This window comes from Lineus longissimus, chromosome 3 (assembly GCF_910592395.1).
Source record: "Lineus longissimus chromosome 3, tnLinLong1.2, whole genome shotgun sequence".
Classification (NCBI taxonomy): domain Eukaryota; kingdom Metazoa; phylum Nemertea; class Pilidiophora; order Heteronemertea; family Lineidae; genus Lineus; species Lineus longissimus.
In genome coordinates, this window is record NC_088310.1 from 2,894,777 (window position 1) to 2,910,642 (window position 15,866).

The following is a 15,866-nucleotide window of genomic DNA, read 5'->3' on the forward strand; positions in this document are numbered from 1 at the left end:
TTCGTTTAGCACTGTCGTCTGACATGATATCGCTCCGAGCGACTCCTTTCACTCGTGTGCCGAATGAGAAGAGGTATTTGGTATCATCGAGTACGTCTTCTGCAAAGGCAGACAACTGAGGGGATGGAGACGAACTCGGGCAGTAGGTCGGCGGGGAAAAGGAAAAGTGGCATTGCTATCATGTTTCGGCACTCATTGTGGTGTCATTGTCCAGTGCTGTCCTCTTTACTCGGTCCATTCTGAACTGATTGTGAACTTGTCCATTGAACACCTGGACTCCAAAACTGCCCCAACTATAGCCCCACACTGGTCTAGTAGAGCCATTGTCCATTGAACATGTCCTCAGTGTACTGTCGTCTGATATGACAGCACTCCGAGCGACTCCTCCCCACTCAATATAGAAGATGTATTTCACATTTCGAGTACTTGAGTCTTTGGACATCTCAGTCCTCAGTAATCGCTCAGCTCCGGTCCGACAGAGAAATGCCTTGTCCATGGTAAATCATCGCTCCTAAACTGTCCTCATGCAGTAATCGTCCCAATCTGGTTTGACAATAACATTGTCCACATTCAACAAGCAATGTTACAATCAGATCAGAGTGGAGTGCTTCATGAGACAGTTGGGGAACCAAGACATACCATTGACAATGTCACAATCTGACCGTTTCATCGCTCCACTCTGGTCTTATGGTGACATTGTCTTCTGTCTCCGATTGTCCTCAATATTCGTCATTGTCCATGAAGATGTTGGTTCCAAAACTGTCCTCCGAGAGACAGAAGACAGTTTGTAAGTCAAGACGTTCCATGGACATTCTCTCAATCAGACCAGAGTGAAGTGAAAATCAAGGACAATTGGGTAGCCAAGATGTACCATGGACAACGTCACAATCAGACCTGAGAGGAGTGAATACTGAGGACAGTTTGGGAGCCAATACTTTCAATGGACAGAGTCACAATCTGACCATAGTTGAGTGAATACTGAGGACACTTTGGGAGCCAAGTCGTTCAATGGACAAAGTCACAATCTGACCAGGGTTGGGTGAATGCCGACGACAGTTTGGTAGCCACAGTGTTTAATGGACAGAGTCACAATCACACCAAAGTAGAGTGAATACTGAGGACAGCTTGGGAGCCAAAACTTTTAATGGACAGAGTCACAATCTGACCATAGTTGAGTGAATACTGAGGACACTTTGGGAGCCAATTCGTTCAATGGACAAGAGTCACAATCTGACCAGGGTTGGGTGAATGCTGAGGACAGTTGGGTAGCCAAGATGTTCAACAGACAGAGTCACAATCAAACCAAAGTAGAGTGAATACCGAGGACAGCTTGGGAGCCAAGACTATGAACAGGATTTAGTTTAAAATAATGCTAGTGAAGGAGGTTTCTGCATAAACTTTGCCAATGAATGAAATTTTCGTGAGGTTGCCTTTAAATGTGTCACAATCAGACCATATATGATGAAATGTTGTACTTGATATATAACAATGTAGATGGACAATTAAGCTCTTCCACATGATCCACAAGAATACACAAATACAAATTAACCCTTTAATGACAGAAATCATATGATAACATGAATTGAAATTGAATAAACATGTAGTGAAGAATCAATGAAGACCACTCTTTACTCATTCTTGATGTAGGTGATGCCCTACATGTATGCCAAGGAGCAATGACCAATCCCTGTCTCAGGCACCTTGGCCGACATGGATATTGGACAACCATGACAAATGTTGCTGCACTAAACATTGCTTGTCTGCGGTGGGCTTTAGTGAGGACTTCTTTTTACTGGCAGTGATTTTGCTGGGGATGACCATACATCGGTCATGACCCTTGTCAAAATGTTCATACTGGAGGCAAAGAGGCAAATGTCAGATACCCTGTGTGTCCAGGCATTTTCTCTGGGGGTGCAGCTGTAGTGAACGAATAGCAAGGTCCAAAGTCTCTACCAGGCCTATCCCTAAAATCATTTTTACCCCTGGCATTTTTACTGTCTTTTTTCTCCATTTTGTCATCTGTTTCCTTCACTTTCTGCATTTTTTTATCCTGGCTGTTGGTATCCGCGGAACCTTTGTCACCAATGTCAGCAATCGGGAGATTGATAGCCCGCGGATCAAAAACACGCAGCAGGCACTCCATCGTAGAGAGATCTGTGAATCCATTATTATTCAATTCTTCACAGGTATTTTGTACTTGCTCTATACACGGTGAGAAACAACAGATTCTTCCCCCTGAAGGACAAAAATACAGAAAAAATTTACAAGAAAATGTATCATTACCCGATGATCACGTTATTTCACTGAAAACACGGCAACAAGACAATTTTTCCAACATTAGTGAAAAACCTTCTCCTGTCCCGGAACAGGCCACCTCAGCAAGATGGAATGCCTGCCTGTTTCTTGGCAAGCTGGTGTACTGATTCTCCAAGGAGTTGTTGTGCTTGTCTGACCAGTCTTACTATTCAAATATATACACATATATACACACAGCAGAGATAATACCTACCACTAGGTTTCATACTTTTCTTGGCAGATGGAATTGCAAGCCATGGCTTCGGAAGATCAAGAAACACTGCATCTGCAACGTCCTCCAGGTCAAATCCGTCGCTGCAGACATCCCGCTGTCGAACTGTCGCCAGGTCTCCCACATCATGCTCTTTGAATTCCTGCTTGATCTTTTCAACTCGCTGCTCATGGAAATCAAATGTGTATAGGTGTCCCTTTGGGGCAATTGTCCGGATGATAGCGTGGGACAGAGAACCACTACCAGTACCTAGACAATGTCAAGAACACAAACATATCAACTGCTTGGTATAAAATTGAGGTCCAGCCCTGGTAGTATTTTCAAAATATAAGGACCAAGCGCACATCGATGAATTTGGTCACTAAAACTTTGAACAGACGAATGCAAAAGATCATCATCATCATCTCTGGCTTCTTGAATGGAGTTATGTAACATATCTGGCTCCTTTCTAGTCATGGTCAGTCATTAGTGGGACCCCAATTGACTGAGACCTTTTTTCAACAAACAACAAAAACTTACCAGATTCGACCACCACTGACCCTGGCTGCAGGTCTAACTGGAACAGCACCATACTTATATCAGGAGTATACAAGATCTGAGTACGATGAGGCAGATTCACTGTCCACAGCTCAGCAGTTGGATGCAACACATACAGATAGCCTTTACTGCAAGGAATTTTACTACCAAATCTTTTCCCAATGACATCATCATGTCTCAGAGCCCTGGAATTGAAGATGAAAAAGAATGAAATTTGTTGAACTTTTTCAACTTAGAAAACTACCAACTGTGGTGCGGACAGCACAATTTGAATAAAAGGGCAATGCCATTTGCCATGGACATGGTATTTGAAGTCCAACTCTGCTCTGACAGTGTCCAGCTCATTGCAAAAACTGAAAAGCTGATTTAAAGTAATGGTATTTGGTAGTTTGGCAGTGTCCAACAAAAGCACATACAGTCGTAGATGTCCATGTTGGTGTACGTACACGTCCATACATCATGTACATAGAGTACATACCCATAACAAGTTTGATGAACTCCACCGGCTTGCAATTTAAGGGGCATCATATAGTGGTATTTTAGATACAAAATGACAGTGTCATCAACTTTAGTACGATCCTGGTATACCCTGAAACTCATTTCAACGATTAACAGTCCTTAAACAGTTGTTTTTATTCGATATTTCAAAGAAAAACGTGCAGATTTTTCATTTCGTGGAGGCTGCCATGTTGGATTTGGTTTTAAGTATTTCCAAATGGTGGCGCGCTTTGTAAGTCAACAATAGCACGTGCTAACAGAGGCCGACGTCTGACGTTGAGCGTTACGTCGACGCATAAAAGAACAACCCGAACAAATTCAACCCTTTCTCGATTTCTTTCCTCCCGTCCCACGAAACCGTTGGAAAAGGTAATTTTGATTATTGTCTTCGCAAGCCTTGCTCTGAAATGTTCGAATGAATGGGGGCGGCCCGGGAGCAACACGTGGGGAGCATGGGCGGTTGCTGCGGTACTGACCAGGACCCTCGCACTCGCAGACGCAGTCACAACCGCTGTCTGTCTTTGGCCGTGTCAGTGTCAGGGTTATCCAGTCTTCGGCACATGCTTTTGCAAAACTGAATAAAAGTCAGTTAAACAGTGATAATGATCATCCACGCGGACGACGCATTTGACCGGCGCACTTTATTCAGTTAAAGTCGATATTTAGGTTCCTGATAGTGATACCGTCCGGAGAGTTGAAACTGTGGAAGCATAGGCCTACGTTGGGGAAAAAGTCTGGAAAATAGTTCGTTAATTTTGAAATACTTTTTTCCAAAAAGATGGCCAACAAACTACAGAAGAATTACCCCACAGAGGCGGACTTTCCCGACCTGACGAAGCATAACAACTGGATGGCCCAATGCCTGACGCCAGAGATCTACGCCAAACTCCGGGACAAAACCACACCAAGTGGGTTCTCGATCGACGCGGCTATTCAGACTGGTGTTGATAACCCAGGTAAAATTTATAGTATGAGCCAGGTTGTTCAGAGAAAACTGGGCGTCATCTCCATTGTGGTGATTATAGTTTAGACTTCGATGCCGTCCATTTCGTCATCCTGATCGTCCTTCCTGTACCGGGCAACACGACGAGGCCGTCCACTGCGTCCGGCGTGTATGTTTAGGTTTACGAGTGAACAACCGGCCCGGTCCGGTGTAGGTTGAAAAATATGTCCTGGGATAGAATGCCCTGGGAACAAAGGATGATTATGTTATGCACAACCTCTGAGGTTAGGCCTTGGTTAGGATGAATGACGTTGTTACAATTAATCACCACCTAATTTTTGCCCCAGGCCACCCCTTCATTTATACCGTGGGATGTGTTGCTGGTGACGAAGAAACGTACGAAGTATTCGCTGATCTGTTCGACCCCGTCATCGATGGCCGTCACGGTGGCTACGCGAAGGACGCCAAACACAAGACCGATCTTAACCCCGCCAACCTGAAGGGAGGTGATGACCTGGACCCGGCCTACGTCTTGAGCAGCCGTGTCCGCACTGGTCGTAGCATCAAAGGAATCTGCTTACCGCCCTGGTGCTCCCGCTCCGAGAGACGCAAGGTGGAGAAGATTGTTACTGACGCTCTCAACCAGCTTGATGGAGAATTCAGCGGTACCTACTTCCCACTGTCCACCATGTCCGAGGCAGACCAGGACAAGCTGATCGAAGATCATTTCCTCTTTGACAAACCAGTGTCCCCACTCCTAACGTGCGCTGGGATGGCAAGGGACTGGCCCGACGGGCGAGGAATCTGGTAGGTAGCATTCACTGGTGGACAACCACCCGTAGAACGAGAGACAACAGTACATGAACTTGCGCGCAATGCCTTCTGTTAGAGCTACCTCTGCTGGAAACTGATAGCAGTACCAAACGTTCTCATCGCTTGTAATGACAATGTGGTCATGTTTTCAGGCACAACAAGGACAAGAACTTCCTCGTCTGGGTAAACGAGGAGGACCACACCCGTGTCATTTCCATGGAAAAGAGTGGAAACATGAAGAAGGTCTTCACGAGGTTCTGCGACGGTTTGAACAAGGTCAGTGGTCACTTCGAATGGGTTATTTTCTAATACGGGCATTTTGACGACGGATATCATGCGTTGTCTCAGTCTGTTGATAAAGACAATGAAACAGGGTGTCAATGTAAAGTATATATGCCTAAAAACAATATACGAAGGAATCAACTTGACTTGATGACGTCAGCCGAAGAAAAACATCATCTCGTTCTCAGATCAAAAGCGGGCTGAACCTCTCTACGACGACGCGGCCGCGTCAAGAGAAAATACAAGCGCTGCAGTCGAGGCTCCTTGAAAGGCTACTTATTGAAGCTGTTGAAGCTGCTCAATCCTTACACTATGCTCTAACTTTCACGCTTAGGTCGAAGAGTGCATGAAGAAGAAAGGAGCAGAGTACATGTGGAACGAGCATCTCGGTTATGTGCTGACGTGCCCGAGCAACCTGGGCACTGGTCTCCGCGCCGGCGTGCACGTACGGATCCCCAAGGTCAGCGCAGACGAGAAGCGCTTCGACGACATCTTGGACAAGCTTCGTCTCCAGAAGCGTGGCACCGGTGGCGTTGACACCGCCGCACAGGGAGGCATCTTCGATCTCTCAAACGCAGATCGTCTTGGTTTCTCGGAGGTTGAATTGGTCCAGTTCGTAGTGGACGGGGTCAAGCTCCTTGTCGAGATGGAAAAGCGTCTTGAGGCGGGCAAGCCCATCGATGACCTCATCCCAAAAGAGAAGAAGAAATAGGCATCGTGGTCACGCTGCTTCTAATCTGTATCATAACCATAAGTTCATAGCCAGATTCGTTTACTGTACACACACCCCTAGAATGGGTTCCACAATTCAATAAAGGAAAATTTTACAATTCTGTACTTTTTTCTGTTCATTTTGTTGAGTCATCGATTGCGTCCAGCGCTGACGTTAGCCTGCTCTGCGCCACGTGTGGTCAAAACGTCGTTGGAAACGTTTCCCAGTTCAATGCCGTTATCGAAGATGGCGCTTCGGTTCTGATGTGAAAATACGTCCCCAATTGAGTCCTTGCGAGGATTCTTCTGGACAAGGAGCTGCGATACTTATACCTTGCTCGATGCAACGGAGGTTTACCAAACAGATAGTGGTTTTTGGTAAGGGAAACACCTGGCCGTATACTAAGCGTGTGTTACTAGTCTTTGTCAATCGTCTGCCATCATCGAACTCAAGGCTATACTAGTAGAAGGACACAGGAGCAAGAGAGTCACATCTGATAGACAGTTCTCCCTATCCAAATTATGACATTTTCCGCGAGTCAAAACATACCAGAGCTGTCATTTAGCCCAAGCTTGGTATCGATTCCTTCAGACAGGCTTCGATGGGGCCTATTGTAAGCCCTGGCACAACCTCGGGAACTTCCCCGGCAGTCTTTGATTTCTATGCACCTTCGTCCCACATCGGCAGAACGACTTTTTATCTATTGTAACACCGTACCCGATACACCGGATGGACAAGATTTCGATAGAAGCGTTTGGACTAGACGTAAACGTTATATTACTGCTGACGGACGCTGGGCTCAAGTTTCCAGTCGTGGGTTCGACAGAACATGGTAGGAGTCAGAGCGCTGGTAAGAGCAAGATGTTACTATCCATCTTAACCCCCCCCCCCCCCCCCCCGACAATTAGTCCAATCTCACAGTCACTAGTATTAGTGAAAGGGACCAAAGTGATCTCGGAGCCATCTGTGTCAAGATTTGATCGAGTCCTGTGATCATTGATGACCGGCGTAACAGTGTAAAATATCCCATCTGGAAAGTGTCATTTCCTGTTGTATGGTAACGGATTAAGGTATGTTTCTGCCGTCAATACCTCAGAGATCCTTCGACATTTATATTTTCACACCGGCATCTTAAGTCAGTCAAAGCCGCCAAAAGAAGCAATAAAGAATTCAAAATAAGTGGAAATATTATCAAAAACGAATTTATTAATACTCCTAGGTGGTCGAGTCTCCGTTATTGACAACTCGGTGCAATACACGTCACTCGACGGTGCAGCATTAAATTATTCGTGAAACAAATCAAATGCATTTTACAAAATGGAAAATATACTTTACATTCGCGCCGAACGGCCATAGTTAGATATCATACACACTGGGGTGAATAAGGCAGGGGGTTTGTTTACAGGTATACAATGTTAGAGGATCTACTGCTAAATTTACGAGACAAAGTGACCCGGCGCCATCTTGTGAAAAATAACTCTCAAAAAGGAGGACAGAACTTTCGTCTCAGGGCAGCTAGGATATTACATTCTTCAACAGGAGCTTTTCGAGAGTGTACGTCAAGCATAATATACACAAAGAATGCTTTTTTCTTTAAATGACCAGTGACAGCTAAGAGTTTGGAAAAAATTGACCATCATTCTATTCGAACGCTAGAATATTAGTGAACCAAACACGTCGCACAATACAGCTAAGAAGTACAGTTAGATTTTAAAGGCTCTGGGTCTGACTAGAAGAACCAAGGAGAACATACGAAGGGGAACTTCAATAGGAAGGTTTTGATCCTATACAGTTTCATCGCTTCTAGTGATAGCAACCTTACTATTACATGTACTTGCATTTGGCAACCATTTGGAAGTTTTTTTCCAGTTTTTTCAACGTGGTTCGCATGGAGTTCCCATATGAACAACAAATAAATCTTCCTTGAATTGGTTCATAAAGCTAACCTTATTCCTAAAAATCCTATTCGGTTCTATAGTCTATTCTATGGCCGTTTTCCTCCAGTAAAATATACTTCTAACCTGATGAACGGAGATGGTGTCATGGCGTAACACACATCAGGGAAATGATCACATGATCAAGCCTGATGACGTCATACTCGCCCTGGGAACTTTCCTCCTCACCTACGTCCACTCGGTTCTTCATGACTTGTTTAAATCATAATATAGCATCACTTAGACAACACACACGGCTGTACAATCGCTTCCCTGATTTTCAACATACATACACATAGATCCTTCAAAATAATTTATAATTAAATCAATGTACAAAATTAATTAATAGCCATGGAGCTAATCCGTCGATAAATTCATGTATTCAATTTTCCTCCCAGTAATCAAAACTATGAAAAAAACAACCACATCAAGGTTTGCCAAAATCCAGGGTTTGTTTGCAAACGACTACAAACTTCTCAATAAATCAGTATCTGCACGTTCGCTTAATTATTGTTGATGAAATGCCAGGAACTCTACAAATGCGTACATCTATTTCCCAAAACGTCGAAGATTGGTATGGTAATGATTTTCCAAATGATGCATTCTAATTGATGATTGTCTTAAAAACGTTCATATCAAATCCAGAAATTCAAACCTGGCAAATACAATACACCGATATGCCCGAACTAACTCCACAACCAAACATAGGTTTAACAACGTACCCATTCCAGCTTTATCTCTCTCATAACATTAAATTTGTGGATTCGATATTAAAGCCTGTTAGAAACATGGCAATTCAGTTCATGATTTAGGAAACTAATCGGTTCAGCACGAGCCTCCCAACACCATCTTGAGGGCCGGAGAAGCGAACATTAACCCCTGATTTCTTCAGGATGGCCAAACGCACAAAACTTTTTTTAATTAACTAATTTGTGACAACGTGACCCGATCAAAAAGGAATGCAGTGTAAATGATAAACAAGGAATAGTAACAGGTGACTGATAAAGAAAGGAGTCCCTTACAGAATGGCTCTTGTGATTGATGGTTTCTTTGCACCCGCCAGACGGCGCAGGTCCTTTTTGATCCATAGCCGCCTGGCGGAGACAAAGTCAACTTGTTACTGAACGGATTTGCTCCTGGAATGCCAATAAAATATAGTCTTTTTTATATTTCCTTTTTAGATTTCGCAGTATTTGTAGTTTTGAGTCCAGGCAGAGCCTGCCATGGCATTGTCCTTATAATCGTAGCATTCTCCTGATGATGTATTTGATCGGCTTAGACACTGCGCGCTGCTAAGAGGTGTGTAGGATCCGCTGTGACTCGAATGTGTCGTGGTGGGAACTTGGCCGCCGCTAACAACGCCTGGCCACTGCATTTGAGCGGGGAAATAGTCCATATTGCAACAGTATGATGAAGGTCCATAACCACTTTGTGCAGTGTAGCCTGACTGACTGTTCGACATTGCGTAAGAAGCTCTCTGCATGTACTCGGAAGAATTCATGTTGTTTATAGGCGTCATGGACGCGGGGCTCCAGATCGGCGTAGAGGCATTCCCGTTAGGTATTCCGCAATTCGACGTTGGGTAAGTTGGCGTTCCTGCTGACTTATAAGATCCCGTCGGCGATGAGCTGGGTGGGGGTGGGCTTTTGCTCTTCTTGATGGGACGGGAGGCCGGTGCGGTAGTAGATTGCTGGCCGTTCGTGGGTGAAGTGGCGGGCTTGCCGGAATCCTGAGCCTTTTGTTGCTGACGGCATTTGGCACGACGATTTTTGAACCAGACCTTAAAAGAAAAAGATGAAGGCGACATTATAATATGAGAAGAACTACATGCAGAGAAAGAATGCATCTTCGGGCGTATAGGGGATTCGGCCAAGGCAGCGTAGCGTCGACAAAGCTGCTCAACCTTTCCACCAGTCAACGATAATGCCATGAAGCAGGGACCAAAATCGGGCCAGATGACACTGAGATGTCCTATTGGTTTCCCGTGTCATGAGGGTTGAGGCTCGCCGAAGGGAAATGTTCCTTTGGGCAGTGTTGGTGGAGGAGTGATAGAAATGTAACTGAAGCCTCCCTGGTGAAAATATCCGATACAAGCTTTTAGAACCCTCTTATCGTATCTGGTGACGCGGTTCCAACAAGGAACAAGCGGCGATGATACCGCCGAACAACAAACGCGTTGTTCTTGGTTATTCATTTCCGTGATCTCATTTGACGGTGACGTTGAAAGGTGCTGAAACGTCGGTCAGCCGATTTCAAGAGAGCTTTTGCCATGACATAGTAACACCATCTGATTGAGACAAATGGCATATTACGCAACGTCAAGGAACGGCTCTGATGTCAAATACTAGAAAATCAGAGATATACCAGTCCTGCCATATTCGGCACCTGTCACTCTCAGTTGACATGGTGAGAAACCGGACGGTCGTCGGCTATCAGGCACAATCACCAAGACCGAATGATACCGGTGATAGCGATGCGATAAGTTGTGCAACTGGGGACAACAGCGTAAATATTCCACAAAACCAACAATGGTCTTATGTAGTTTTTTCGATAACACTTTACCAAAGTGCATATTTCATGTGTGGACAAGCAGGTGTCATTCGGTGTGTACGAACCAAAGTTCTAACTCGAGGTCGACAACACCCCATAAGAACTTTCCACGCCTTTCTGCACACCAAACTGGAAGATTCTGGGCGAAAATCTTGGGCCAGATTTGTCCGGTTAATGATACAGTAAATCCCCTCCCCCATAACTTTCCGCAATCGCCTGCAGTAAGCTTTTTGTCACACCAATCAAGGCTTAGTCGTGGTGTACAAAACCATATAATCGGGATATCTTTAGGGATAAAATGAATCCCGTAATCTCAAAGTTAATAGAATTACAATTTGGAATATTGCTGTAAAGCTTACATTTGAAAACCAATGCATAAATAGTTAAGAGTTTGAGTCCGGCTACTGTTTTGGAAGACACATGATGTGATTGCCAACAAAGCACGAGTCCGAACGACAGCAGACGGGCTTTCGTCGTCGCTGGTTGGGCGAGCTCATCACAGCCAACCAGAAAGTCTCGGTCTGGGAATTGCAAAGACTTTGACATCGTAAAAATGGTCATAAAAACAACTGTCCCTGCAGGGCAATTTTCGTTCAATTAGACGTAAGTTATCCTGTATGCACGGTCACTTGGCCGCACTGAGTTACCCCTACACGTCCAGGCAACATTCCACGACAAGGAAAGGGTCGAGGGGCCTGACAATTCTCTTGGGACATCCACGGGTAACGCCACCACAGAAAGACTGTCAGCATGTTGGCTAAGCCAATAACAAGACAAAGCAAGGCTAAAACGATGAGCAGAAAATCCTCGGATTAAGCCTAATTTTCATTGAGGAAAGCGAGGACATACCATGATTCTACGTTAATCCCGTTAAAATAAAATAAACCGATTTAACGGGAGCTTTTTTGTCACCTTATTGCCTTCGAACGATAATTGTAGAGATCTTTTGGGAAGACTTTGGCGCCGCTGTGGGAGCAGCTACACGGCAATATTTTGCTATGACAATCGTGACTTTCATGGCGAACAAGCCAAACATTCAAATGTATAAGGTATGGCGATCATGAGAGCCCTGCCACATCAGTTCGGCAAAGTCATTTTTCAGCAACGTTGCCGTAAACTTTGCCGGACTAATCAGATGCTGGCATTCATTTGAAAGCCACTGGCAGGGCCATTCTTGAGGGACCACAACCTCCCCAGTCCTTTTTCCGAAAACTGACCTAAGTACTTTGTTTAAAGGTGATTGCTCTCTGCTTCTTGACTAGTTTTACAACTGTACACTTTTAATACGATATTTTTGAGATATTTACCTGCACTCTGGATTCTGGTAAGTTTATCTTTAGGGCTACCTCTTCTCTCATGAATATATCAGGATATCTCGTCTTCTGGAATAACGATTCTAAGATGTCCAACTGAGCGCGGGTAAATGTGGTTCGTTCTCGTCTCTGTTTTCTTGGTGTGTTGGCAGGAAAGTTGGGCGTAACTGCAAAATAGGATGAGAGGATATGGTTAGGCAAGTTGACAGGTGATCAGGAGAGTTTGAGGCAGATGAGTGATGGATACGCTGCAACAAAAAGGGCTGAAAAGGGAAGATTGTCTGTATACGAAGTTTGGGGCTCATGCTGTTGATTACTTCAAAACGTGACAAACGTCAATACTTCTTAACAAAATGAGACCAACGTCATCACTTCTTGAACAAAATGAGACAAACGTCAGCACGTTTTGAACAAGTCGCGTGCAGTCTCCGCCCTGTCATGGCTGTCGTCTCCTCCCTTGATAAACAGTAAGCGGCAGGAAACAACATATTTTAATTTGCCGAGACCTTCGACAGAATTAATCAATCGATATCGCCTTGATCAATAGAATGCTGAATTGGGGATTAGTGGCAATAAATGGAGTGATGTATGAACTGAATAGACATGGTCGGCCTGTGTGTGCAGCCTTATGGCGTGATTGATCGCCCAATGGTGGCACGGCGAGACAAGGCAAGACATGGGAACACCATATTGGTCGCTCCTTCCGTAAAGATTTCGGATAATCATACTCAGTGAATTCATTGCCACTTTAACCTTTTGGGTGGAGACCAAGTCTGCCAAAAGGTTATAGGAAACTCGAAATGAGAGAGAAGGTTTCGCGTGTTCTGGCGTTGGCGCTTACATATCTATTTGAAGCAACACTCTTGTCAGTTGGGACGTAACTAGAAATCGTTTTCATAAAGTTTGCCATTTCGATTTTCTGGTCTCGCTTGAAAGATTGGTCATCAAATTTCAATTCCTTTACATACTGTATTTAAGACATTGTCTTTCTATTACCGGTATGTTGTCTCTGGTTGTGACCACAGAAGAGTTCGTTTGGCAGACGGCTTCAGTTGCCATGCTATCGACGACCATCACAACAACAGCAACAATTCTTAATGTTACGAAAAAGCTATGTTTCCGTGTGCAAATTGTCGCTAAAAGAGGGATCTCTGCAAGAGGGACGAAGTGTCCTCAATGACAACATTCTCTCGACAGGCCCCACTGAGGTGTCAAGTGTATACATTATATCATTGTCTATCTGCCCGGCGGACCTGCCAAAGGGCTGAAGCACCTAAATGACCGCGTAAAAGATTGCCAAATATTTCCTGTTAACAATTCGGTCGGAGTTGCATCACAAGGATGAGTCAATGTGTCTTAATTGTATCTTACCCCAAGGGAGCAATTGGGGTAATTTTTATGTGGGTTTTCTTGGTCCAAACCAATCAGATGCGCCTGGGAAGTCACTGAGGGGAGCCACCCAGTGTGTCTCTGTGCAGACCTTTGCCGCAGGTCGACCGAATGGAATAGAAGGGGCACAAGAACGGGGATACCCAACTATTTGTTTGTCAAAATAAGTCAATGAGGACGAAAATGGCATATTGCCACTAACTGAATTACTTTGCTGACCGTTTAAATATTGTATTGTTATTTCAAACTCTGACCAGATACGTCATTGCGTCTTGACTGTACACAAGAAAGTGTATTTTGGATGGCTCTCGTAAAAACCGCAGCAACCCTGCATCACTGGATCATGGGAATTGATAAGGTGTCGATGTGATCCAAGTTTGCTTTCTGAACCATTTGATCAATAACAATCAATCATGAAATAAGCAAAACAAAAAGGGACTAACATTTTGGTGAGAATATTAGCCAAGGTAATTGTATAGAAGGGTCAGCGAAAAACAAACAGGACAAATAAGCAAACAGTACGTATAGATATCGCCGGAGGTGTGAGAAGAATATTAGCCAATTTCATAATAAAATTTGACAATTAGGTATGTTTTTCACAGCTCGGTTGTTTCATTCTCTGTGGGAGATACGAGTAGTTAGGGGTTAGTTAATGAGGCACGGGCCGTGCCAAGCCGGCGTAGCAGTTTAAATGCCCCCTGGTGTCCATTTCTAGAATATTGTAAGATGACGGATAATGGTATGGTTATTCAGAGATCTATGATTTTCAAAACTTCAGAGATTAAACATTTGAAAATATATTGTCCTCGGGACACTTTATCATAGGACACGTATAACTATTACACCGGGATTTGATCGTTATTCTGGGTGTTATTCTCATAAGATGACCCCCTATATCAGAAAGACCAGCGTGGGTCAATTTAAAAACTGAAATCACTTGTTATCAAACTGTGACGGCAGGTTAATGAAATGTTGAATACGTTATGAGAGCAACTCATTTTGCGTTCTAATTTGTTAAATAGAAAGTAGGGTAAGAAAAAGCGTTTTAATACTACGTGGACAGGGCATTAACTCACACAAACAGATAAAGTAGAAACAACTTTGATTAGCCAAATATAAAAGAGTAAATGTACAGCTATATACACAGTGGCATCTGTGCATATGGGACAAGTGTACAATGTATCGCCCAATTTTCATTTTTGAGTGACTAAACTGATGGATCGGTCAGAATTTTTGTTCTCACTATTTTAGCGTTATATCCAAAACACTGTTTCGTAAGTACTTTCTGTTCATAGCAACGTGTGGCGAATGGCACTGGCCACACCCAACCACATAATTATGAGAACCCACCACCGGACCATTTGGCTTCAAACAAAAACACCAGGTGCCACCTGGAGTTAAAGTCCCGTTCGGTGACTAATTCCAAAAACTATCCTGAGATGTTCCGAAAAAAAGACGTAGGCCGGGACGTGGACATGCAATATTATCAATGAATAAGTTATTTAGAATTCATGATACAAATGATAATTAATTTCTTGATTACGTCATTTAAAACGTGACCGATCATGCCAAAATTCCATAACTTTTGTCATCTAATTGGTATCCCGAATTCACGAAGGTCTATCAGAGATAAGGTAGATCTAAGACAGACCCGTAACATGCACATGCAAAATTATAACCACAACCCCCTCAAAATTACGTAGGAAAAATCTGAATTTCCATATTGAGAAAATTCCAATTTTATTACGTAATGTGGTCACGATATTGTGACGCCATGTTTGTTTGTGTCCGCCATGTTTGTTTACGTTTCTCAACTGATAAGGGTAGTGAATAGTCACTGTGTATATAGTGTACTTACATGAATTTTTCGACTCTAGCGTGTACCAACCTGTAAGATAAAATGGCCCCGTTGATAAGTATACAGTTAAAATAAGAAGTCAAGAAGGTGGAGTGTGTTATTTGGTCGAAAGAGAGAAAAAAACAATGTACAACAAGTGTCAGTTTTATTGTAAAATGAAAATACTATTTCAATATTGGTGTGTCTTGTTCTTATATTCGTGTGTTCCATTGCTACAGAGAAGGAAATTAAAGTAGACTTGATATATTGACATAGACTCCGGCACCAGACCCTGTCAGATGATGAAAAGAAAACCCCATCCCGTAAGCTGGCGCCACCTACAGTCAAACTACAAAGGGTCCTTAATATTGCTCTTGATATTTCGCGTGTTTCAAATATCAAATGGAGTTTGTTCGAAATTTGTTCGCGAAGGGGTACTGGTGTCAGTCGCCCCAAAGGCTAATCACGCGGGCCGCTTTGGCAGATTGGGGGTGAAAACACGATGAAAAGCTAAAATTCATGCATTAATTA

General features: G+C 43.7%; 3 protein-coding genes across 7 annotated transcripts in view; 1 reads left to right on the plus strand and 2 right to left on the minus strand.

Annotated features, from left to right (window-relative positions):
* Window positions 1-1,538: 1,538 nt before the first annotated feature.
* On the minus strand, window positions 1,539-3,753 carry LOC135484950 (tRNA (adenine(58)-N(1))-methyltransferase catalytic subunit TRMT61A-like). Its single transcript, XM_064766659.1, has 4 exons — window positions 3,543-3,753; window positions 3,047-3,249; window positions 2,510-2,776; window positions 1,539-2,235 (listed from the first exon to the last, which is right to left on the minus strand). The coding sequence occupies exons 1-4, from the start codon at window positions 3,662-3,664 to the stop codon at window positions 1,850-1,852; spliced, it is 978 nt and encodes a 325-aa protein (XP_064622729.1). The 5' UTR covers window positions 3,665-3,753; the 3' UTR covers window positions 1,539-1,849.
* Window positions 3,754-4,340: 587 nt separating this feature from the next.
* LOC135485129 (creatine kinase B-type-like) lies at window positions 4,341-6,312 on the plus strand. Its single transcript, XM_064766881.1, has 4 exons — window positions 4,341-4,518; window positions 4,853-5,312; window positions 5,471-5,594; window positions 5,935-6,312. Exons 1-4 carry the CDS (start codon window positions 4,341-4,343, stop codon window positions 6,310-6,312), a joined length of 1,140 nt encoding a protein of 379 aa, XP_064622951.1.
* A 1,176-nt stretch (window positions 6,313-7,488) lies between these two features.
* Window positions 7,489-15,866, minus strand: part of LOC135484725 (homeobox protein OTX2-like) — a 39,629-nt gene continuing 31,251 nt past the window's right edge. For 4 of the 5 annotated variants that reach the window (XM_064766379.1, XM_064766378.1, XM_064766377.1 and 1 more), the window contains 3 exons: window positions 15,357-15,386; window positions 12,104-12,276; window positions 7,489-10,026 (listed from right to left, as the gene is read on the minus strand). In XM_064766379.1, coding sequence (XP_064622449.1) covers window positions 9,424-10,026; window positions 12,104-12,276; window positions 15,357-15,386 — 806 coding nt within the window. In that variant the 3' untranslated portion in view covers window positions 7,489-9,423. The remainder of the gene's footprint in view (window positions 10,027-12,103; window positions 12,277-15,356; window positions 15,387-15,866) is intronic. The other variant, XM_064766380.1, reaches the window with a different exon arrangement.